Source organism: Columba livia, chromosome 21, assembly GCF_036013475.1.
Source record: "Columba livia isolate bColLiv1 breed racing homer chromosome 21, bColLiv1.pat.W.v2, whole genome shotgun sequence".
Lineage (NCBI taxonomy): Eukaryota > Metazoa > Chordata > Aves > Columbiformes > Columbidae > Columba > Columba livia.
In genome coordinates, this window is record NC_088622.1 from 2,704,438 (window position 1) to 2,729,391 (window position 24,954).

General features: G+C 50.4%; 1 protein-coding gene across 18 annotated transcripts in view; it reads right to left on the minus strand.

Annotated features, from left to right (window-relative positions):
* SAMD11 (sterile alpha motif domain containing 11) overlaps nt 1-24,954 on the minus strand; it is a 97,803-nt gene that overhangs the window by 23,252 nt on the left and 49,597 nt on the right. For 17 of the 18 annotated variants that reach the window (XM_065037962.1, XM_065037963.1, XM_065037965.1 and 14 more), the window contains 3 exons: nt 22,415-22,539; nt 10,473-10,565; nt 4,452-4,616 (listed from right to left, as the gene is read on the minus strand). In XM_065037962.1, the coding sequence (XP_064894034.1) occupies nt 4,452-4,616; nt 10,473-10,565; nt 22,415-22,539 (383 nt within the window). The remainder of the gene's footprint in view (nt 1-4,451; nt 4,617-10,472; nt 10,566-22,414; nt 22,540-24,954) is intronic. The other variant, XM_065037964.1, reaches the window with a different exon arrangement.

Here is a 24,954-nt window from a genome sequence, read left to right on the forward strand (position 1 = left end):
CGGGGCTGCTCCCGGCTCCCCGCGGGCGACAGGGCTGCTCCGGGGCTGCTCCCGTCCCGTCCCTCCCCGCAGCCCCTCGGGCGACAGCCTGCTCCTCGCTCCCCCCGCTGCGGACGGGCTGTCAAGCGGCGAGGGAGCGCGGCCGCTCCCGCGGCTCCGCTGCCCGGGGCGGCCCCGGGAACTCACCCGGCAGAGCGGGCTGGGAGCGGGATCCGCCTCCGCCGCCAAGGGAGTTTGGCAGCGGAGGAAATTGTGCAACTACGGGAGGGGGTGGATTGCTGGTTAATTGCCTTCCTGTTGGAGGGAGGGAAGGAAGGAGGGAGGGAGGGAAGAAGGGAGGGAAGGATGGATGAATGGGGAGAGACAAAAAGGAGAGGGAGGTACCTCCCGGTCCCCGAGCAGACCCGCAGCAGCACCTGCCCTGGTTCCGCCGGCCCCTCGCTGGGCACCGCTGATTTTAGGTGGCCTTCCCGGGGGCTGCAGGGTTTACTGCGGGTCAGCGCTCTGTGCCCGGGACCCCCAGCAAGGCAGCATCTGCTCCCCGAAACCCCGGCCCAGCATCTCCCACTGCTGCCAAAAGCAGGGGATGGCGGGGGGGCCGTGCCCCTTGGCAGAGAGCACCCATCGCTACTACCAGGTACAGGCTAGCAGGGGGGCCGCAGCACTGCAGAGCACCAAGGGCTGTTTTCCTAAACATGGTGACCTCCCCCACCAGGCACCCAGAGCTGGGGGGATGCTGTGGGCCCAGCCTGGGCAAGGGGGGACACCTGGGCAAACGGTGACACTTGGCACCGGCAGGTCGGTACCTGCCTAGCACAGCTCTGCCATAGGAAAGTAAAGGGCTGGGCCACGGAGCAGACGAGGACGGGGTGCAGAAAGGGGTCCCTTCCATCCTGAGACAAACCACTTTCATTAGCCCATTGGCTGCAGGTCAGAAAGAAGCGCAGCCCTCGTGAAACCCTGCCCTGCATCAATAGACCCAAGATGTGCCCAACCCAGCGTGAGCTTCACTGATCACTCGATAAAATATTGTGGTGATGGTCAGGGCTGAAGCCCCGTGGTGGGACTGCAAGCGGCGGTGGAAGTGCTTACACAGCTGCTGGTTTTGGTGGCAATAAGAAGGACATTGGTACCTGAATGTTTCTAGCCACATTCATGCATACACAATGCCTGTCCCCGCATCCCCAACCGAGGGGACAAACATTAAAACAACATACAATTTTAACTGCGAAAGTACGTAAGAAATAGTGAAACAACAAGCCCCATCAGATCACATAAAAAGCCTAGAGAATTCTCTGAGCCAGGGACCATGCACCTTCAATGTTTATAAATTAATTATCTGAAAAACCCAGGTCACTCCTTATTGCCACAGCGCCTGTAATTTAGCAGTCTGGCACGCGGCCAGTTCCAGAAGCCGCATTGATCCTGAATGACCGCAACACCCGCTCCCCCCGCATACCCTCTCCTCCTTCTCTCCCCTCCTTCCCTCCCTGCACCCCTACCCCTCGCACGGCCCCCCCAAGAATCTGTTATTTACAATCCTGCACTCTGACAGTTGGGAAATCAGATTGATTGACAGTGGGACGCTGGCGGATGGAGGTTCCAGGCACGGAGACAGACTGAATTCAGAATGCGGGATGAATGCCACTGGGGGAACGGGGGCGGAGAAGGGGGGTTGAAAAGCAATTAAAAAAAAAAGATTTCTAAATTATTAACATTTTTAAATTATTAATGTTATTGGTGCCTCCACGTGAGCCCGCAGATAAACTGCGCTTTGTACCGGCACTAATAATTTATAGCCCAACCAGAGCCCTGTGGTGTGGAGACAATCCAAAACACACCAAGTTTTGTCTTGTCAACGTTACACGAAAGAGTCTGTGCAGACTCCTTCTCCCCCCTGCCCACCCCAAAACCTCAGTGTGACCCCTCACCTAACAAATGCTGACGAGACAATTTTATCATAATCATAAAAAATACGTCAGGCTTTTAATGTAATGAGCTACTTTGCTCATTAGGCGGGGGGAGCAGGGGCGATGCTGGTTGTTCCGCAGCACACGCTGCCTCATGGACACATTCTGCATGTCCAGCATCACCAGTGCCCAGGGTCAGGGCTCTGTTGTGACTGTCACAACACTGGCACACATAACACATTTTGTGCTGAATATATGCTTTGCTATATTCAACGTGCTCTACGCAGACCTGCATGTCATGGTTGAATATTTGCACATCTGCATGCGCTACCCTTTTGTGCATGGTGCGTGTTAAGATACTGTCCTCCCGTGCACTGTGCTTGTGTTCATGGCATGTGCGTGTGGAAATTCCAGCTTTGTGGTGCGTGGCTTTGCCCTGGACCCGTGCATCATGCTCGCAAGAGCCCTGCATCTCTGTAATGTCTGGGACCGCTGAACAGCACGCACAGAAGCATGTGCCACGCTCACTACAGCGTTCCTCAGCGCGGGTTTACACCATGCCCCTGCTGATAAGCAAATCCTTACTCCACAGAGCAAGGAATTGCCTTCTTGCCCCCAGAGAAGCCAATCAAATCAAACAGAGTGGAAAAGCAGACAGCCTCTTCATTAACCTAACAAGGAGCCCTGGGGATTTACGCTCTAGACCAGAGATTCTCCTCCAGCTCTTGCTGGATGCTTCGCCAGTGTTTGCTTGTGCTCCCGCCCTGGATCACGCAGGCAGGTACGTGCCAGCCCTCTGCACTTTGGGTAGGAAGCAGCACAGGGGCTATGGATTCTTGCACAGCATGGCTTTTCCATGAGGCCTCACCCCTCCGCTTCCAAGACTGGAACAGCATCACCTCTTCCATCTCCCTGGCTTTGCCTCATCCAAACAGCTGAGTTTCTTCCCTCACCATTCCCTGCTGCATCAGAGGACTCGAGTACAACACAAGGCTTTACTCCAGACCAAACCGAGCCAGCGCCAGCAGCGTGTGTCCCTGAGAGGGACGGTGAAGTGTCCCTGGGCTGAGGAACCTCCGGCCTGGGCAGGGATGCTGCTGGGTCCTGCGCTCTGCCCAGCAGCTCCCAGGGCAGAACCAGTATCAGCTTAGTGCCCTCTTTAGGCACAGAGCAGGATGCTGCAGCCAGGCTGGATTTAGCCTGATTCCTCCACAACTGAGGGAAAACCTACCAGCAATCCTTCAATTCACGCGGGACCCATTAGATCCTGGTTCTGTAGGACCATTATCCCCTCAGGACAGCACGCCAGCCCCAAAGGCAGCAGCACTGGACAATACTAGCGGTTAATGAGGAAGCTGCTTCGAGACCAGGTTTTAGATACTCCTCTCCTTGCATTAACGTAACTGCACAAGCGCCAGCCTCCTTTTAAAGAGCAGAATGGCAGCACCTTCCCTTGAACACAGATACCAGTGCAGAAACACTCCTGTGCTGCTGAAGCCTAGAAGCAGCGGACAGGCAGGTACAGAGGCACAATCTGCTCTGCACACAACAGGCCCTGAATAAAGAAGGGCTGGGAGGTCCCTCAGCTATCACTAGTGCCCAGCTCAACCCCGGAGATCCACACCATGCTGGGAAGGTCTGAAAATAATTTCTTAGTGCTGGCGGCTGAGACCTACAATGTTCTTATTGCAATACTCTGAGGAAAACATCACCAAGTGAGTATACATTGGGTATAGAAGAAGTTTTCTCCCTTTCAATAACCCTTTTCCTCGCTTTCCTACAGCAGATCTAGTTTTGGATACTGATCATTCTTTGGTGACGTAAACATAATTGTTTTCAATAGATGATGCCGTGGATGAACCGGTCCCACTGACTTCAGCATTCGCCTGCTAAGCTCCCTTCACTGCAACTCAGCTCCATCCGCATATTTTAATTGTCCGTAAAATCATAAGACATCTAATTCTCATTAAGGTGAAAGGTCTTTAACACCAATTTGTGCTATGTCTGTGCGCAGCAACTATTGCACAAACTTTCTCAACCTAGCAATATCAATGCTTAACTAAGTCCTGCAACATCATCTTGCTGTTTCAGATCCCATCGCTAAAGGCCAGGAGTCTCTGGCGCTGCCTACATCCCACAACCGCCCTGCATTATGCCAACCCTCATTCCCCTTGCTCCATACTATGACCCAAAAACTTACAATAAGAGATTCTGAATATTCAGATTGACACAGACACTTGCAACAACAGAAGAAAAGGATCCCCCTTCACCACCATTGCAAAATACAAAGCAGTGGCGTTGCAGCTAATAGATTCCAGTAAATAAATGCATAGCCCGCAGAGACAGCTACGGAAGGTATTAGCATTTATAGATAGTGGGAGAAACAGCCTGTAGCACCACCTGTATTCACTGCATGATAAACATGCACCACTGCGGCCCATAAATCCTCCTCACACGCACGCAGGGCTTAGGGACATCTTACAAGCCTTATACTGAATGGCAAAGCGAGCCCCTTCTCCTCCCATTTGCAAGAGCCCGTACCTCCGTGGCTGGGCACGGCCATGCTGTTGGCCAGCTGGTACAGACGTTGCTGCTGCTGCTCTTCAAACGTGCTGTGTTCGTTCAGCGCCGACATCATGCGTCTATAGTGCTCTTCTGGGGTCATCTGAGTCACCGAGTCCTCCAGCAGAGGCGTGTGGGAGTTTTCTGAGGAAGAGAAAGATTGGGTCTTTTTTTTTTTTCCCAGAGAGAAATACAGTAGAAAAATCATGTAAGCATAGGGACAGTGCAAAAGAAAGGGAGGTAGAGGGATATGAGCGCAACTTCCCACAACTCTGTAGTGCACCCACTGAACTTGGATGTACCAAGCTGCCAGATGCAGCTGTCCTTGTGCTCCAAGATGTACCTTTATATGCGGTCATGACACACCTACAACTTGATAAACCTTCGAATATACGCACGCTTATATACAGGAGAGTCTACAGCATCAATTGCCAACACCCAAGACTCACGAACATTTTTTTCCCCCGAAGCAACAAGCATTACTTTATAATAACACAAAATTACCACCAAGCTCTCTACCTCCAAGGCGGCAAAGAGGACAGGTAGGATGAAAGAGTTCACTGAGTTCTCATCCTTCACACCTTAGGGAACGTCGAGTTCTTTTTTTCAACTATTAGTAATACCTGATCAGACACACACCTCTTCCCCTCACCATTCTGAACAGCCCCAAGGACACCACAATCCAAGAGATGCTCGTGCAGGTGACGCTGACAACCCCACAACACACAGCGGTGACGGTCCCCCTGGCCAGCTCGTGGGAGGAAGTCACAAAAGCAGGTTGTTTCAGACCTGTCCGTATGGCTAAGCACCCCGAGCCCATTAAAATCCCACCCCACATGCCTACCTCTCCATCTTCCCGGAACAACCACACGGCCCAGGAGGGAGGAAGGCCCTGCCTGCTCCTTGGGATCCCAGTCCAGCACTCAGGGAGATAAAACCACAGGAGCTCCGTGTTTACTGTAAGCAGAACTCTGAGTAATTACCATTCTCCGCCTTGGCGGTAGCTGCTCCAACACTATTTTATCTTGGATCTTCCCCACAGGCAAAACCTTTTCATTACTGGGAGAGGAACTCCCAGTAACAACCTCAACAGGCACAAGGCGGGGGGGGGGGGGTTGGACGGGCTCCCCCGAGACCACCGCTGAGTTCAGTGCACGACGAGACCACCCCACCGTGTGCCCCAGATTCGCGCTCCTGCACCCATCTCATCTCACAGAGTCCCTCGGGGCTCACGGCAGGTGACTCTGCCGCCAGACTGGCTCCGGAGTCAAAGGGATGGCTCTGAGCACAGGACACTTTGCACCAGTGTCACCGCTGTGACAAATATGCAGGTGTTGGACACCTTGCTGGGAAAAGAGCTGTGGATCTCAGGTGAGAGAAAGGCCCCATGGCCATTCAGAAAAGAGCTTGTAGCAAACAAATATGGTCCAAGAGATGGTATCTGTAAAATACGCCCTGCCACAAAAGCTCAGGGACTGGATCACCTCTGCCTTGGCCAGAATGAGAGGCCATTAGCAGCAAGTGCTGTCTGCCACCAAATCATTACACAACATGCAGGGGCTCAGATTTGGGGGATGCAACCTTCACATGTTGTAATGAAACCACCTCCCCACCAAACACAGAGGGGCTAATAACAATATTAAATAATAATAACTAACAACAATTAAAGAGTCAAAGTTTCAATAACAAAGGGTTGCACCACTGGCTCCCAAGGCGCTCTTCATCTGCAAAAGGAGTCCCCCCAGCTCAGGTCAGACGTCCAGCTCTGAAAGGGTTCTCGCTCAGCATAGCGATTTGTGGCTGCATCTCCAGCCACTGATCTCTGCCCCAGTGACAAGCATCTGCATCTCGGGGACCACAGGTTTCCTGTGTCCATCACAGGTTCATGGCCTGGCTCAAGCTGCTGTAGCAAGGAGCTGGTCCCCACCCTGCACTGTGCATCACACTTTGAAGCCAGATTCGAAGAAGGAGGCTGTGCAAGACACCACACCGGCTCCCTCCCACTCCCAAACCTGCCAGACGCTGTGGAAGGAGCAGGGAGGTGGGGGCAGAACTCCCTTCCGTGTCCCCATCCCGCCAGGTCACTCTGTGGCACAGATTCAACACCCTCCTCAGCTCTTTTGCTGCTCCTGCCGCCTCCCCCAGGAACGCAGAACTGTTTCAGTTCCCTTCTGATGCTCTTAACCAAAGGTCTAAGGAGCAAAGCCGCATGCCACAGACCTGATTTAGAAAAACACAGATTGCCCCCCCACCCAGATGTGTCATTAGGGAAAAGAGGGAGGGGGAAGGGGATTTAATAACACTTAATTACCATAAACTCTATTGGATCAGGCGCAGAGCAGATTTCAGGTGCTAGGAGGGGGGAAAGAATGAGGGTGGCAAGGGGAGGCTAAGAGGAAGGAGGAGTCTAGGGAAAGGCTGGATTTCCACACTTAAAACTTGGAAGATTTCACATGACTCAGCCAGCGATAATTCCAGCTCTGCTGCAGCTTTACTGTCTGCTTTTGTCATTACCAGGGGTAATGCGGGAGACTGATCTCGCCAAATCTCTTCCAGCCGCCAGGTGTGAAATGGACTCTGGCACAGGGAGGCACAGCCCAGGAGGCATCTGTTGGGCTTCTCGCTCTCCAGCATCCCTCCCCGTCCGCCCCAGCCAAGGGCAACACAGCTCTCCCGCCTCCACGAGCACCGCAGGGTCCCCATGGCAGCAGCCACAGGGAATTTGGGCTCTCAGAGCACTCAAGTTCTCTGCTCAGCCGGAAGGACACGTCATTGCTGCACAACCTTTTATTAGGTTCATCCTCCCCCAGCAACCCCAGGAGCTCCCAGCCTGCCTCCCCTCCTTTGCTACAACAAACCCATGACAGGCTGAGGTTCCCTTCACCAAAACACAGTAACAGCTCCAGGAATCTGCTGCAAAAGCATCTCACCCCAAGTCCAAAGCCAGATCTTGGTAGCTGTAGGGTCTGCGTTGCCTGAGCTGTCGTTTGCCAGGGCACACAGGACCCGTGCCCAGTCCCACCACATCCAGCAGCATGGGTTTGGGGGGCAGTGAACTTTTTAGCAGGAATGGGGCCAAACATTGTGTCTTCGTTTGGCCTAACTGGACATTAGCCAAAGCAACCAACATATGGATATCCCCCCCAAAATGAAGAATGAATTGGCAGAGGCTGGATCTGAATTGCTCAGCTCTAGTCCAGCTCCGGTTCTGGTCTACTTCATTCACCAAAGATGCAGAAAGATTTTGTTTTGTTTTAAACGATCTACAATAGCAAAGAGAATGGCAGAAGGAGCAGCATATGAGCTCATCAGCCCACCCCAGGGGGTGAGCACAACATTGTTCCCTACGTGTGTTTTCCAGCACTTAGTCCAGCCTAGTTTCAAATCTTCCCAAACGACAAAGCTTCTACCAGATTTATTTCTCAGCAGTTCAAACAGGAATCAAAAATACTGATCTCTCTCTTTTTGCGGTCGTTTTATTTCATGTCTCGAGGTATCGGAGAAGCAGATCTCCAGATACGCTGTTGCTGCAGGAGTGAGGATTTTCACCTGGGGAACTGTCTCCCGAGGAGAAAGCTTCCTCCGTGACCTGCCAGCGCAGCCCTCGCTCCCAGCCTCTGATATGCTCGCATTTCCATATTAGACGCGAGAACGTTCTGCTCTGTTTGACAGCAGCGCCGGCGCGGCCCTGTTTCCACCGAGATAGGGCTCTCTTTTGATCTGCGGTGCGCGCACGGCGAGCGCTGGGAAGGGGGAAGGGAAGGTGGCTGCTTCCCCACTGGAAGGGTTTCCAGCCCTACAGGTGTTTTATCACTCACTCGAAGAGAGGGAATGATTTACTCGGCCGCCTCTGTTTCTCCTCGCCTTGTCGGCGGCACGAGATGTGTCATGGGCGCGGGGTCACCTCTCCTCTTCAAAAGGCTGTTGGAGACAAAGCAGCTGCCCCCAAGAGCTGCACCCAGGGCCAGGGGGCGACAGCAGAGCGGGACAGTGCCCACCCCGGGCTGTGAACCACCGCAGAGTGCCAAAGGTGGAGCAGAACCAGCACTGGAGGGCTTCACGGGCTACGAAACACCAACGGGTTCCTCGTTTCCCTTCCCACTCCTCAATCACAAACTGCGCTCCCAGCATCTGGGTTCCAGCCAAGCTTGGGGCTCGGGCACCACCTCAGACTTTACAGCACGAGTTCCCAAATCCCAGGCAAACAGCTGCTAAGGTCCATGGTGTCTAAAAATGGCTTGTCACACAACGTGGATCCTTCCGTTTCCAACCAGTTCCTTGCTACAGCGCTGGGAACATGGGGATCGTCTGCACTGGCTATAGCCCCTCCTTGGACCCCTTCTCATAGCACGGGGTGGGGATATAAAGGCCCAAAAGCACTGAAGTCTCTGCCCCTATTCAGCCCCTCACTGTTCCGATGGGATTCTAACATCAGCCACGGTGTCGGAGAGAACAGGGGCTCCCCAATCATCTAATATAATAAAAAACAGGTAACATGGGACACTAGTAACAGGCTCAGCTCAGAATTTCCATTCTGTTTCACACTCTTTTAAAGGGCAGGGAAGGCTTTCTGAGAAAAAAGTGGAAAGTGTAAGTTTGCTTTTATTCAGGGCTTCCTAGGAACCCTCTATTAATGAGTCGGGGGAATCCCTGCGTCATTTGGGCTGGAGGAGCAGGATTTAGGTCCCGAGTGCATGCTGCAAAGCCAAGCTTAACTGCCTCACATAGCACTCGGCCCACCCAAGGGAACAAAAATAGTGGGAAAGGCAAAGGAAAGAAATGGAATGGGGTCATTCGAGCCTGTGCTCCCACGGTAAAAACAGCCATTTGGGCGAGTTCAGCCACTTTATCAGGGTGAAACCAAACTCAACACTTTGCAGTTCTACTTGTATTGAAGAGTTAACAGGCAGGAGAGGGTTACATGGAAGAAAAGATTTAGTACGTTCTTAGGCAGTTTTAGCAGTATTACATTAAGTGACACTAGGATTCAACATCTCAGAGTATGCTGCCTTTCAAATCACAATTTGGGGACAAGGAGTCAAGAGGAGTCAATATACAGGAACATTTTGTGAAATTACGATGCAGAACATGTCCCCACAATGTATCTTCATATAAGATAATATAAGGTATGTAGTTTAAGGCGGCTTCAGGTCAACCTGCTGCAAAAGTCCCCTTGGAGATTGCCTGGATTGGTTATGGAGAATGTACACCTGGAAAGTGTCAGCTGCTGGACTCCAAGCCCATGGAACAGGATCCAGCTTCAGACAACCAGTCTGCTTTTATTTTTGATTGTTCTTTAATGGCCAAAGAGTTCAGGTTAGGCACGGCGATTCAGATGGGTATTACTGACAGCTAATTAGTCTGAACTTAACAACAAAGCTCTTAAGTGAACGGCCTGCAAAACCTCATTTACGCAACCTCGATACAAACTCATTAACTGCAGGCTCCATCACCCACTCCGCTTTGCCAGCCGTAAAGAAAGTTTAAAAAAATCATGTTTACGGGAAAGAACCACGAGACAAATCAGGACATCAAAAAAATAAAGCCCTAAACCGAGAAACCTTCCGCAGATTCCATCTCTATAGGAACAGTGTCATAAATGCATGCGAAAGAACCAGGCAGCCTTATTCTCCCTGCTAGGCTTCTTTTTTTCCCTTTAAAGGAACAGATACCAGCATAATAAGCCTGTGTGTATCTTTAATATAGAAGATGTAATCAAGACATTCTCCCTGAGAAGCAGAAACACCCCTAAAACCCACCTCAAAAGCTGCAGCTTGCGCTTTTTTTTAATCGTAAAACAATTATTCTAATCAAGCGGCAATCCCTATCTCGCCCTGCGAGGAGATAAAGCCCAAGGCGCTGCATGCACCCTCCGCGCGGATCCTCCAGCTCCCGCAGCACAGCCCCTTGCCGCCCTCCCGCCTTAATTTCAATTAAGTTCCACTCTTAAGAAAGGAGAAGAAAGGGGAAGGGGAAGGGGGAGGGAGAAGCGGCACTTACCCTTTGGGGACTCACTTCTGGCTTTCTTGCTTTCTAAAGGACACTCACTGCTGCTGTTGGGAGAACATACTCTTCTCTTGCCTAAAATTTCATCTAGAAGAGAGGTGAGAAACCTGAGTATCAGATAAGGTTGTACTTTCTTCTTTGCAGAAGCAACCAGAGAGACTTTGGTGTTTTGCCTCTCTCCCGCACACACAGACACACACACACCTATTACAGGCAGAGGGAAAAAAAATGAAAGTAAGAAAAATCATCATCTTGAGAGCCTTGATCTGCTTTCCTAATCACGCAGCCCAAAAGCACGTAATGACTATTCGCGCACTGATCAATGCAACGTTTTAAAGCGATAAATTCTGAATCCGGTTGATTTCCTTACTGAGTTTCATCGTTTGTTCTGTTGCCTTTTGTCCCCTTGGTGTTTCCAGTCCTTTCATGCCCTGATGCAAAGCAACTGGGGGAGAGGAAGGGGAGGAAAAAAACAACACACAAAAAAGCACAACAGATCTCTGAATCTTCCTACCACAGTATCTCTCTCTCTCTCTCTATCTCCCCCCCTTCCTTCCCCCCTCCTCCTTCAAAACCTCAAGGTCCTCAGCAATCTTCCCCCTCTAGATTGTACGGAAACACTCAAGCCTTTCGCATTACTGCAGCCCTACAAACCAACACCAAATATCTAATATACAATTACAGCGTCCCCGAACAGATTTAAAATCAATATCCTCCCATAATAACGCTGGGGAAACTGAAAGCATGATGTTGCATATGGGCAGGAAGGAAGGGACCGTTTGTCACTGCGAGCATCAAATTCTCATCTATCAAGGGCTTGTTAAAGATGCAGTGTCTTAAAAAAAATAATCTCACAAACAAGCACCATATTTGAGTAAGTGAACGCTGCATCTGCCCGTGAGTCAACACGCATGCAAAGCTGCCGCAATTTGCCCAAAGTGTGTTGGTTAAGAAAGATTACAAATCCCCTCGGTGCTATTTATAAGAACAACACAATTATTTATGTTCCAGGGGACATTTTCAGCCAAGCAACTGTTCCTCGGAGTCACAATCGCTCCACGCTACTTTGAATTCAGCCAAGCAAGCGCAGGTTCCTGCCCTGGCGCTGTATGTGTCGGGAGGTGCAGAGCGCAGACGCCCCGGCAGAGCCTGCTCGGCGCTGCCTTTCTCCACGGAGCAATTCTGGAACGCCGCAAAGTTACGAGCGGCGTTTCAAGGTTTTACAGAGCGCGAGCTGCCTCCGATCTTATCTTGCCGTGACCCTGCCACCCCGCCCGTTAACAAAACTGGCACTCGGAGACAACCGCAGAGGCTTCGCAACCATCCACAACCAACAGCAAGGTAAATACAGCGGTGTTTGTTGTATACAACTGACAGATGGGAAAGGACCGAGTCAGCCAGTGGCAGCTATGAAGTTTCCTCAGCCCTTCACATTCCAGGTGTTGAGTCAGCCTTTCAATACAATTTGAATTTTATCAAGCCTCCTGCCTCAGTTTACCCTTTTAATAACTTCTCCAAAGCCACAAAGAGCGTCAGCTTGCCAAGCCAGCACCAATGCTAGGAAGTACCTGGCCACCCAGCACAAACAGAGTCACAAGCTCCCTCCCCATGGAACTCTTCGTTCTTCATGCTGATTTTCCTGGAAATGATAAGTCTGATGCTGCAAACCCTCAGCGCTGGAGGCCAAATCATATATCCTCCTCAGAAGGGTTCGCATCTGGGATTTGTGGCTTTGAAACAACAAAGTCCCATCGCTCTGCTCACCCCTCCCAGCCTGGGCAGGAGGCAGCAGAGTCCACCAGGGTTTGTTCTGATGTACACCAGGCAGAAGAGACTCCGTGGAAAAAAACCACGGTGACAGAAGCACCAGTTCCATGTGACAGCAATTAGAATATGAGCAGTAAAGATTCCTTGATTTCACAGCTCTGCCAAGGCACCTCGCTACCCTCCTATCGCTCCTTCTCTCCTGCGATTCCACTCCCACCCCACGCACCCATCTGCCGGCAGACGGTGGCTCCGACTCCACCATCCCTGCTCTTCCCAGACACGTCAGCGGGTTCCACCGCGCTCCAACCGGCTGCACTTCTGCAGGGAAAGACCAAGATCGCACAGCAACTCTGCAACAGCACCGGCTCCACCAGCCCCAAGCCCCAACCACCTCCAAAACACCCACTTTTTGGCACAAATGTGAGCGTGCCACGCCACGGGGAAAGGTCCCCGATGACTTTCAGTCGAGACTTGAACCTGGCGCTCCAGAGAGATCCCACAGTAGTGCATTCATCTCTAGGATGATCTGCAGCATTTTCATTCCAGCATCTCAGGTTCACATTGTACCAAAGCACCAAATCCCACACGCTGAGTTTGTATTTAGGTTGGCCTGTGACAGTTTTTATGGCAGTCGGATCACAAAATCAAAATTTTCCTCCTTTTTTTGCCTTCATTTAAGGCAAAGTCCTGGGATATGTGAGAAACTGCCTCTGCCCCCAGAGGTGTGGGGACTAAATCAATGAGATATACAGTAAGCAAGGAAAAGGGAATAATTATCATCAGTAGCAAGTATTGAGGCTCAAAGGTCTAACAATCCACCCCAAATTTACTCAGTCAGTGGGAGAGCACAGGGCTGAATACCAATCGTTTGAATTCCAGCCCAGTGTTGTAAGAAGTCACGCACCCCCCTCAGCTTTCTCAGCTGCAAAGCAGGGAAGAGGCAGGTCACATTTTCATTAGTTACTTAGTGAACTCCCAGATTCCAGGGTAGAACCTAAATGGCAACGTATTGTGTCACAGCACCAATCCTTTCCTCTCTACAGCTTAAACCACATGCACGGCTTCAGAAAATCACTTAGGACCGCCAAACACGTGCCCTTTTACAGGACCCAGACTCTAAATTCATCCCTTTATGTCCACCTGCCATTCATCCCCCCATCCTTTGCACTCGCACACAAAGAACCGGACAGTGGCTGATGGCATTGGGATGGGAGCATCCACAGCCCATCTCCCCTGGTCTTTGCAGCAGCAAAACCAAATATGTTTTGCAAATGAGTTGGCAGTGGGGATTCTGGATGTCTCACCGCCCTCTGAGACAGGTTGTGCATTCAGAGTACATTGCTACTCATTGACCAGAAAGCCAGAGACAGCTGTTCCAGCTGTTCACCTTGGAGGATGGGGAGGGACGGGCAGGAGGCTTCCCCTCAAAAAAGAAAATACATCCTCTTGTGTCTCCTCTCTCCTGCCTTCTACAGAGCATTTCAGTCAAAATGAAGCCAAATCAGCGACGTTCTTTAATATTCAAGCTGAAAACAAAAGACATTATCAGCAGAGCTGTTACATTATGAAGCCAGACCAGGCAATGACGCAGGCACGGAGTTGCAGAGGAAGCCCCAAGCATACTGATCACTGACTGTGCCCGGTACAACACACCCCCCAGGTCTCACACGCAGGTCCCCAGATCCTCCTGGCCCAACAAGGCAGCACAGAAAGTAACCCAAAGGGGTTTTGGGAAACAAAGTCAAATATTCCCCACCCCCACAAAGATCTAGAAATCAAAGTGGATTTTTCCCCCCCTTTCATGGGAAGAGAAAGTCCAGCACTCACCTGCTGCACTTCTAGAGCCAAACGGGAACGGAGACAGGCCAGGAAAGCAGGTCGGCTGGAGAAGGACGGCAATTCTGCCCCCTTACGGAAATATCACCCAAAGGCTTTGCAACCATAAAGAGAAAGGATGCGCGTATGCACCATAAAATGAGCTTCTGTACAAGCCAGGGTTTATCTAATCACAGTCCTCTTTGGACTTGAGACACATCAAGTAGGGGCCACGGGTGGAAACGTCACCTGAAGTATTGGTGCTCTGTGCTCCGGCACTGCCTCTAATCCTCAGCAGAGTCATGTTCACCAACACATCTAAGAATCCTGAGCCTCATTATCAGCTTTGAAGAGAGAACTTGGGAGCCTAAGTCAGCCAGGAAGATTAGAAAACCTATCTCTAGGTTTTCCCAAAGACAGAGGGATTGTATCTCCACTCTTTACAGCAGAGAAGACGCACCATACGACGCAGGGTGCGAACTGAGCCCACGTCCCAGCAACTGGACACAGGGTTTCACCTGGAGAAATGACAAGTGTGAGGTGGTCATACCATTTTTGCTGTCCCGGTGCTGTTAAATGGGTGGGACTACAGAATGAGTCCAAATTACAGCCAAGGACTTTTCTGCGCTGTGTTATGTGCAGACACAACGGGAAGGGATCAAGACCTATCTCATGCTCCCTGCCCATATCGTTGGTTTTGCTCCCAAAGCTTCTTGGACCCAGAAGTCCCGAGTAAACAAAGAACTGAGCCAACTTCCATGGGAAATCATGCAGGCTCAGCCAGCCAACGTGTAACAAGAGGCCTCTTTCCACGTCCTTTCACATGGTTTTAAGAGGAGAAAAACATCCTCCCTTGCTCTTCACTCCCTCATCAGACTCAAACCCTGGGGATGACAACTCCCACTGACCAGTCTGAGATGTCTTGGCAGCATCTCAGTTTATTCAGCTCTCCCCTTTCCCTTGGCACAAACCGGCTGCCACCAGAGGAGCCGCTCAGCCCAAGCTCCGGCGCTCAGTCCGTCCCTGCGCCGAATGTGACAGGTTTGCGGGGACCCTGGAGACTTGACTTCCCCAGCGACGGGCTTGTGCCTTTGTCAGAAGCACCAGCAGTTTGCCGAGCCCCAGCAGGCCCAGAGCTGCTCTCAACAAAGGCCGGCGGGCCAGGGGCCGCGCAGCGGCTGCACACAGCGGCGCGGAGTCTGCCTGCGCATCGGCCCCATCCCTCGCCAGCGGGAATCAATGGAACAAAGGGAGAGTGAAGCACAAGGTCATGGGAATAACAGGCCATAATTTAACTGAGGGCAAGGAGAATGGAAAAATAAATAATAAATTGTTGGGGAAGAGCGGGGGGAAGGGAAGCAGTGGGCTCCTGGAACTTGGGATCCCAGAACAATACAAGTGCACGGCAGCTCATGGGGCAGGGTTAGTTCTAGCAAGGGAGGGGGAAATACAGCTGGATCTCAGCAAAGTGGGTGTTCAAAATAGCTGCAAAATAAAGGTAGCTTAACGGCTTGAGGGACACTGCAGGCAGCAGGCTTCAAACCTTAGCTATTGCACTGGGTTATCTCGTTGTTCCTTTATGTCACCACATCTATATCTATTTGTTGGTTGTCATTTAGATTTAGATTGCAAGCTCTCCAGGGCGGGAAGCAGCATCCTTTGGCTGGCTGTGGTACCAGTGTGAACAGCAGGAACAGCAGAGCACGCTGGGCACTGCTGACTCTAGACTGTCCCCAGCCCAGACCAAGGGGTCCACAAACGGCCCCTAAGCATCACTCATCAAGGTCCCTGTGACAAGAGGCTTTTGGAAACAGGAGGAAACCAGGAAAGAAATCAGGGGGAGGAATGGGACCCACTAACGGTGTCTTACTACAAAGCAAGGAGGATGCAATAGTGAGTAATCAAATATTTTCTATTTCCTGCTCACTTTGAGACAACTTAACTTTGGCAGAATGGTTGTGCAGTCACTCAATATCAGAGAAGGACTCCGATGGTCAAGAGTCGGTGCCCATCACTGGCTGATCGCAGTGCGTTACACAGAAAGGAGCACCCCAAAGGCAGACCCAGTGTCACCCACCCCTTCCTAAACGTGAGTTAACCAGGGCAGACCTGAAAGCTGCAGGCGCATGCAGCAAGACAGTAGTTGAGCAGAAGGATTCCCAATGTCTAACATCATCAACCATCCTTTCCAGGCGTGAGGAGCAGCCGCATCCCCTCTCTCAGCTCTAAGCCATCTGCCTTTCCTCCTCCCATGCAAACAGCAGCCTGCTCCTTCCCACCTCCCTGCGCCCGCTCCATTCGCGTGGCTGCAAATAAGCACCTGAAAGGACTGTCCAATATTTCAGTTCCCGAGGAGCGAAGCAGAGGGAGGTGCAGGTCATGCTGGAGCCACCATCCCCTCTGTAATGAGGCTCTTTATTAGACAAGGCGCACCAACATCCCCTTGTCTCCCAGATCCTCACAAAATTCATTTTTACAGCATGCACCAAGCCATAGGAAGGTGGTAAATATGCAGAGTATGAAAAAACACTCACAGAGAGGATATACTGCACTTGAGAGAGAGAGCTGAATTAATTTTATGTGCTGCAGAAAGGCTTTTTAGCAATCACAAACTTGTGAATCCCCACTCTCTTCCAGAAGAGATGTAAGAAATGAGGCTGGGGGGGTGCGCTGGAAGTCCAGGCCTTTTGGAGACTTTCTAGAAAGGAGCCTGTTCTAGTGGGTAAGACAGAAGAAGAGGGAAGCTCGTTAAATCACAAGACTTAAACACGGTTCCAGTAAGGATCAGGTTCTTCTTGAGGGACCACAAACCTCTTGGGCAAAGGCTGTTTGGCCTCAATTTATGCGTCAGGGATAAAAAGCTATGAAAACCAGCATCATTCCTCTGACAGGTACCTCCCTCAGTCCTCTGGCCGCTCCTTCCACAAGCCTCCCAGCATTTCTTCTGAAAAGTGAACGCTGAAGATAGTGATTTCTAGAGCCGCTGGTGGTGCTTGTACCCTTAGCACCATTTAAATGTCCGATGGCACTCATCCAGCCCCTGAAAAAAGCAGCACTCCTCCAGCCTGTGACAGCTTTGACAGCCAGACTCCTTAATTCCTTTTTCTTATTCCCTTAATCTGTCATCTTTATCAGGCCGGGGAAGTGCCAGGCAGCATGCAGGAGCCCCGGCCCCGATCAATCTCCACATTACAGCTGACAGAATGGTGCTAATAACTTATTGATCTCATGTTTGCCAAGCCCTACTGGGGCTGAAAGGCGGCCATTGATTGGCTTGAGGGAAGGAGCCTCTCAGCTGAGAGCCGAGCGGAAAGAACCTCAAATTGTCTTCTTCCCAAGGAGCCCGGAGATGGAGAGAGGGTGGGGAAGGGAGAACGGGGAGGAGGACAAGGGAACTAAAGAGAGGAAGAGGAGTGGGAAGGATGAAGGTGCGTATGTGAGAGGGGGATTAAGAGTGCAAAAGGAAGGGGGGTAGAAAGGGTTTGAGAATCAAAGAAATGCGAGGAGGAGGGAAAGGAGCAGGAAAGGGGGAAAGAGCAAAGAGAAGGAATTTGGAACAAAAAGATTGTGCAGAGCTGACAAATTAATGAAATAGGGAGTCGACCCTCTTCGTGCTCACAGTAAACCATTGATAAAGTCTTTCCTACGCGCGGCCCTCCATCCTAAGACAGCCCAAGCCTGTTCACACGTGACGTGAGGCGGCGGCACCGCAGGACGGTGTCAAAGCCCCGGCTCTGAGGCTCCAGGCTGACGTGTGGCGGGGTCAGAACTCGCCCGCTGCCTCCCCTCCCTGCAGCGACGGTGGACAAGGTGCCACATTACCATCCGTACTGGATTTCTATATATAACATCAGTGAGATGTCACCGCACCGATGATTTGTTTTCAGCTCTTTACCAGCTGCCTGTGAGGCACCTGGAGAAGGAGGTGGAAGCAGGGGGCGGGGAAGAGCTTATTTTTGGAAGCAGGATAATCTTGCTCTTCCTAGAGATGTAAGGAAAGATGGAAAGAGTGGGTGTTTATTCCAGTTTCAAAACCACAACACGGACTGGCCATGAGTCTGGTGGCTGACCCACCTGCCAGAATAGAGAATAAAACCTTAACATTTACAGCAGCAAAATCCCGTGCGCTAACCGATGCTGCAAGTGCTGCTGCAGGGCACAGCAAAAGGAAACGCTTCCATGTTGGGCCTTCCCATTTTTCCTCCACCTCCCCAGACCTGTGTTTGTGCTACAGAAGGATGCTGGTTCCCACCCACTCCCACAAGGCTTCGGAAGAAATAAAAATGAACTTAAGGAGAACATGAAGGAAGGACAGACCTCCAGATCCGAGCCAAGAGGATGAATGGCACTGACGGACACACACGTTGCCCAGGCAAACAACTGTCCTTAATGGTGAAACACGTAAAGGTGGCTGGGCTCACAACTCTTAGATGCCCATTTGGTGCTGATTTTCTGCTCAATTTAAGGCAGTAGTTCAATAAAACGCTTCTGCTTTTTGTTGTTGTTTGGCTTTGTTAAACAAACACGTCTGCATCCTAGCTCATTATCACACGCTCAGAAAACAGCCGTTCACTGTGACTCTGTCTCTAGTCATTAGCTACAACAACCCTGATCCCAATTCTTTTTCACCCCCAATATTAACTGCTCATTAGCAGCTGAAAGCTCTGGGTCTCAGTGCAAAGCCAGATGAAGTCCCTGGGACGCCCTCCATAGCAGGCACAGAGTTCAGGGATCAGCCCAAACCAAGTGGGACAATTAGTTCCACCAGCTCCAGACGCACGTGTGTGAGCACAAGCACCGCCTTGTCAACAAAAACTCCAAGACCAGTTTTTGAATGTGAATCTGTTTACAGTTCACTCCTGAAGCTTCTCCCTTGCTTAGTCAACAGAGCATCAAGTGAAAAGATGAGACAAGAGCATTAATACAGAAGAAAAAATGACCTCACAGAGAGAAAAGAGAGATATCTCACATGTTCTGGAGACATGCAGATGAACACTGCTGTTCCAGAAGCACCAGGTATACGTGGCCTCCAATGCAGTGGGACACAGATGTCACATCTCCCTATTGTGTGTGATTTCCACAGGAATCATCGCAAGTTAAAACGCAACTACACTGGTCGCACCACTGCTCCCAGGCTGAGGCTTTTGGGGTTTGTCACCTCCATCGCATTGACCAACAACCCCTAGAAAAAGCCCAAGCTCCCCAGGAACACCACTGGAAACCTGGCCTTCTGCTGCTTCCCACACCAGAGCCAAAGAGGCCGCTAACCACTGGGGAAAGGGCCTTTGATCCACACACAGTCCCACATGCAGAACCCCGGCAAATCGCTTGCTGTTTGGTGCGAGAGCTGATATTCTGCCTTGTCTCCATTCAGTGCCCTTTCTCAGCCAACATTCAGACATCGAGCCGAGTCCCTCTCATCACAAGGAGCCCAAGGAAGAGAGGGAAGATCTACCACCTTCCTCCAGCATCAGCGAGCCTGATCCCTCCACATCCATCCACGCAAACAGCCCTACTGCCACTGGAAAGTCACAAAATCTGCCGCTGCGGAACGGAGGGTATTTGAGAAAGAGGAGAAACAAACAGGATCTTTGCAGGGGGGAATAATTGAGGGCTTTGGGCCCAGGGCTCTATTGCAACATGCCAGTTCAAACCCTAACGCAGCGTGCAAAGCACACACGTGAGCCATGGAGCCCCGCAAGGCTTCCCGCGTCCTCCCGCACCCCGGGCGAGCCCTGGCAGGCTGCATTAGCCAAACTGGATAGAGGGGATTGGACTTGTTTACAGACACACCACTAGCTGCTTAACGGGGCTCTAAATCCGTGTTTGATGTGCAAACCCTCAGCTTTGCTACTGCGCCTTTGTCAAGCAGCCCTGGCTCTGCTCATCCTTGTGTGTGCGCGTCTCTCTCTCTCAATTAAGATTAAAAGCGCCTTGTGCCATCATCCGCTCTCAAGGTAAGCCCCTCCGCGGTGCCCGTGCTGTATGTACCCTGTCTGCTGCCTCGCCTTTATCTGATCCATTTGGAAGCGACTTTTATATTCTCATTAGGCTCAACGCCTGCCCTCCCCTCCCACCCGCGCGCTCCCCCCGGGGCGTCTGAGCACACTTGCTCTACCTTTGCAGATGTTGTTAAGCCTCTTACTGAATCTCCCCAGTGCAGGCTGCCTCGCTATGTTCCTAAGGAACCACAGACCCCATTATATGTACTTTTTCTTTCTTCTTCCATTTGGCATTATTACATCCCCATCGTGACTGCAATTTAATTAGCTCTGGGCATCACCAGGGCTTATTTGTCCAGGTAGGCTCTCCATGTGCTCCTCCCAAGCGCAGTCCTGCAGGCTGCTCAGGTGGAGCAGCTCACCTCTCTTCTCTCCAAAGGCAGGAATTCGCTGCCCAAAAGCCAACCTTACCCCTCAGTATCTGCATTAGCTACCTCCAGGTTTAAAACAAATGAAAGATCTGGCCAAAGAAGTAGGAGATTAAACTGGATATAAAGCTGGATATAATCCCAGTGTAGACATAATGTATATTCAAAAAGAGGAGCTAGATATCATTTTGACCAACAAAGAGAAGCAGAGCTGGCAGAGATGCAAGCGCCCCTCCTTTACGTGACATTCTCTGGTTCTTCACAAGAATTTACTGCTCTTTCAGTAACAACCAACACCTGCACACCTGAAATTTGCACAACCATTTGGTGAACAGACATTTATCCAGAAACCAGATGAACCAGTGCTCTCTATTTTGCGCGCACAAGCACTTTCACTCCCCAACACCAACAGAGGCAGAGAATTCAGAAGTGGCAGAAGTTTGCTCTGAAAAGCAAACACGATACTAACAACAGTCAACCCAGCGAGAATGAGAGAAGAACAGCATGAGAGGGTGCAGATGGGTAAAATTCCAAACCAGCGAGATAGATTTCCTCAGCCAGTTAAGAATTCAGAGTTGCAAACACAGGGCAGCTTTTCCCGAAACCCAGAGCCCCTGGGACCTAAGGAAATCCAAGTGCATCGGTGGTAATTGTAGTAAATCTGTAGTGCCGCAGAGCCAGCCCAACACACACAAGTTTGCTCCGTGATTAAGAGATCTCTGTAATACCTTGAGGTCCCCAGTGGGCCCAGAGCAGCGAGACACAGCCAACATACACATAAGAATATCTCAATCATTACCGCAGCCGACGGTGGCTCCGAAGTCGATCGATAGGGCAATTAGATTTTATCAGTACACGCCTCTTGGCCACCGGCTTCTGCTGTCGCTGCAGAAGGCCCGGTTGCCCCCGCCAGCCCTGGGTCTCCAGATGTTCTACCCAAAAGCACTGCCTGGAGCTGATTTTTGCCTTTTTTTGTAGATTTTTGCTGTTGGTACTCTCTATTTCCTTGAAAAGTCCAGTATCAGGGGACACTTCAAACATGGGTTAACCTGTCAGTTGTTCTTATCCAAGATGTCTTGCTTTGGCACACACACTAGCGGGGTGGCACAGCATCCCCAACAACCAAATACCCTCCAAACGCATTCCCGAAGCGTATCAGACGTGATGCTCCCTTCGGATCCAGGGTTAAGTTGCACAGCTAACAGAATGACTCAAAACCACAAACATACAGACACTTAGGAAAGCCCTACAGCAAGATCCATGGAGAGATCCAGTTCTGATTTGGAAGGATGGGGATCATTCAATGCAAAAAATAGCACAACTCCCAGTTTTTTCCCAATTTTTATTTACGATCAAAAGCAAATGGTAGATTCTGTGAACAGTAAACAGTTCTCTAGATTCTTACCAGTGCATCACTTGTTGACCGATGCGTATCTACCACCAAAGCATCCTCGCCCCCAGCTCCAGAGAGTCAAGGTGCAGGATCCAAAAGGAGCATTTCTGGTTTGACCGTGTTAAATTGAAACCAGGTAAACTACCCAAAAAAGCCAAGCAGCACTACAAAAGCAAACAATCGTGCTCACAAAGGAGTTGGCAGGCACAGAGGCAGCACGGGGAACCTCTGATTAATGAAATTACAAATCAAGCCATGCTCTCTGCAAGGCCTTTCTGCTTCGCTTGACACTAACCCTGGGGACATTTCACTTCTTTGCTGGTGCAAGCTCCTTTGCCAGTAGTTTAACACAGACCACTAGATTTGAGAATAACACAGGGCTGAGATCTCAAAAGGACTTTAACATCACCATGAAATCCCTGCCTTGTTAATCTTTAGCCAGAATACTAAAAGCTTTCATATAGCTCGCTCCAAAGCGCAACACAAAACAGACACAGGAAAGAAAACAACCGCTGAAAAAAATGAACAAATGAGGGACTGAAGAAGCGGGAAGTCAACAAAGCCAAACCAGCGGAACCTGCTCCTGCTTACCTGCTGCTCCCAAGCCAACGTCGATGCTGTTTCTCTTGAATTCGCAGCGGCTCTGGGTCTCTGGCATAACGAGCTGACGGCTCTGATGCAGGTTGGAGATGATAGTGGAAAGGTCGTTATCGCGGCTGCAACAGAGCAGAAAAGCACCAAGTTAAGGAAATCCTATTTGCCACCACATAATTGATTTTTGCGTGTGTGAGCGCACGCAAGATTCTGCTGTTTGCCCTGATAGAGCTGCATGTCGAGAAAGCTTCTCCCCCTCCTACCCACCAGGTTCCTCGGTAACCTCCTCTAGATTTGGGGAGCGGAGACCAAGCGCAAAGCGCTTCCCAACCAGCACTCTCACTTCCCATCAAGGACTCTGCAGCTGCCAGAGCTCCTGATTTCAGCTTTGCCAGATATAACTTGCGTGGGCCAGAACTTACATCTCAGATGGAAAAACTGAAAGTGTAGGAATTGGCAGATCTATTCCAGAATTAATAGGAAACTTGAGCTGAAATAGCTGATCGTTTTCTATCAGTTGCCATCCTTCTGTTCTTAAAAAACTAAGTTTTTCCATCCTGTGGCTGTTGGAACACAAGACTACTTTATTTACATAAATAATAGTTTTTCTTTTTGGAAAGGAACCCCGCACGAAGCCGGACACCAGCGTCACCCAGAGCAGAGGGTACACATTTCCTTACAAAACTAATTTTCAACTCTTCACTCTAACAGATGCTGAAACAACGCTCTTTCTGGGACAGGAGAAGGCACTAGAGCGGTTCAGCATGATTTTGCCTGTTATCCTTGCATCCGATCACTAAGCAGGCTAGTCTAGTCTTTTTTCCTTCCATGGAGAGGTAGAACACAAAAAGACGCCCGCTGGAGCAGATACTGCAGTTCAGCTGGCAAATGCTTTTGCTTGCAAACTGCTATCCGCCTGCAAAATATTTCTGAATAAATGATATACAAACACTGAAGAAGAACAAGCTAAAACATATACATGATACTAAATGGAAATGCTGGAACGTCTTCCTTTTGTTTGCCGTATATGTTAAATCAACCATCCTCCTAGCACAAGGTGCTTGCCCCGAGCTAAATGCGGCTATTTTTCTTCCTCTCCTCTTTGTAAATGGAAGATGACAGCCACAAGAACCAGAGACACTTAGGAAAAATGACACATCTCTGAAACACCGCCCTCCCTCCCGCATCCCCGCCTCTACTCACAGGACAAGCGGCCCCGCTCTGTGCTGCTGGGACACGCAGCACATGACCCGCAACTCAGTGGAGCGGAGGAGAGTGTCTCACCTGGGACCGGCAGGACAGCACGGAGGGTGCATTATCTGCAGAATTACCTAGCAATGATCTTCCTTTAAATATCCCCCTCTTATCCCCCTTACCTCCTCCCCACCTGCTGCACCCCCACCTCTCCGCACCGGCGAGAGGAGCAGATCTGCTCAAATGCTCCAGGGAGCCCATCCCCGGTGCAGAAGCAGGGGCTAATCTGTCGTCTAGCTCACTGCTAATCAGATAAGTTTATGACAGAAAGTCTTTAGACAGAGGTACTTTCAGCGGGCGTCTGGCTCCAGATTTTCACAAGATGTAGCAGACAAAAACAGCCTCTCGCTTCAGCAGCCGCCGCCGTGTTCCCTGCTGCTCCCCCCGCCCCCCATCTCAGCAAGGATATAGGATGCTCAGATCTCAAAGCCTTTGAGCGCCCATTGCATCTTCCTCCGCTAAACCAGTTCAGATTCCTCCTTATGCAAGCAGAAGGCTAATTACTTAAGCAAGCCCACAGGTGAGTGGGAAGCCCATTTCTCCTGTGCCAAGCAGTTTTGGGTCTTATCCTCTTTTAGCTGCCACCTTTAAGATGCATTATGCAAATATTTTGGTGTCTTAAGTCATTTATGGGATTAATGTGAAGTGATTATCAGTTCTTTTTAATCATGCCAATCAATAACTGGATGTCAGGGACAGAGGACAAATGCAGATAAACGCTGCCATCAGCACAATGCTCAGAAAGGGCGGAGGAGATGAGCCGGGAGCGCAGAGGGAGGAAGGCAGGGAGTGGGAAGAGAAAAATGGGATCATTACATCTTCGCATTTGCAGAGCGTCTCTCATCCCAGTTGAGCGCAAAGCACCTCTGATATGTAATGTAAACACATTAAGAGAGGTGCAAGAACGAATTGTTTTATCCACCGCTAAAATGTAACCACCTCGCTCTGGAGAAGAGCACAGCGGCTCCTGAACAGGACCTGATTCTCCACAACGCAAAGTGTGCAGAACGCTGCGATATATCCGCTGTCAACTAAAACCAGGTTTATGTGGATGGAAACTTTTCCACACCAGAAGTGATACTTTTCTTCCTCAACTATCTCGTGTTTTTAAGAGACCTACCATGACCTTAAAATTAGTAGTATCGTGGTATGCAAAGGTGCATTAGCAATTTGTAACACCACACATGAGTAGATACCACAGGGCTGACCAGGACACTCTAAAGGCTTTGAATTCATCTCAGTCTACCCAGGCAGTTAGGCAGGATCCCAGGAAAACATGAACT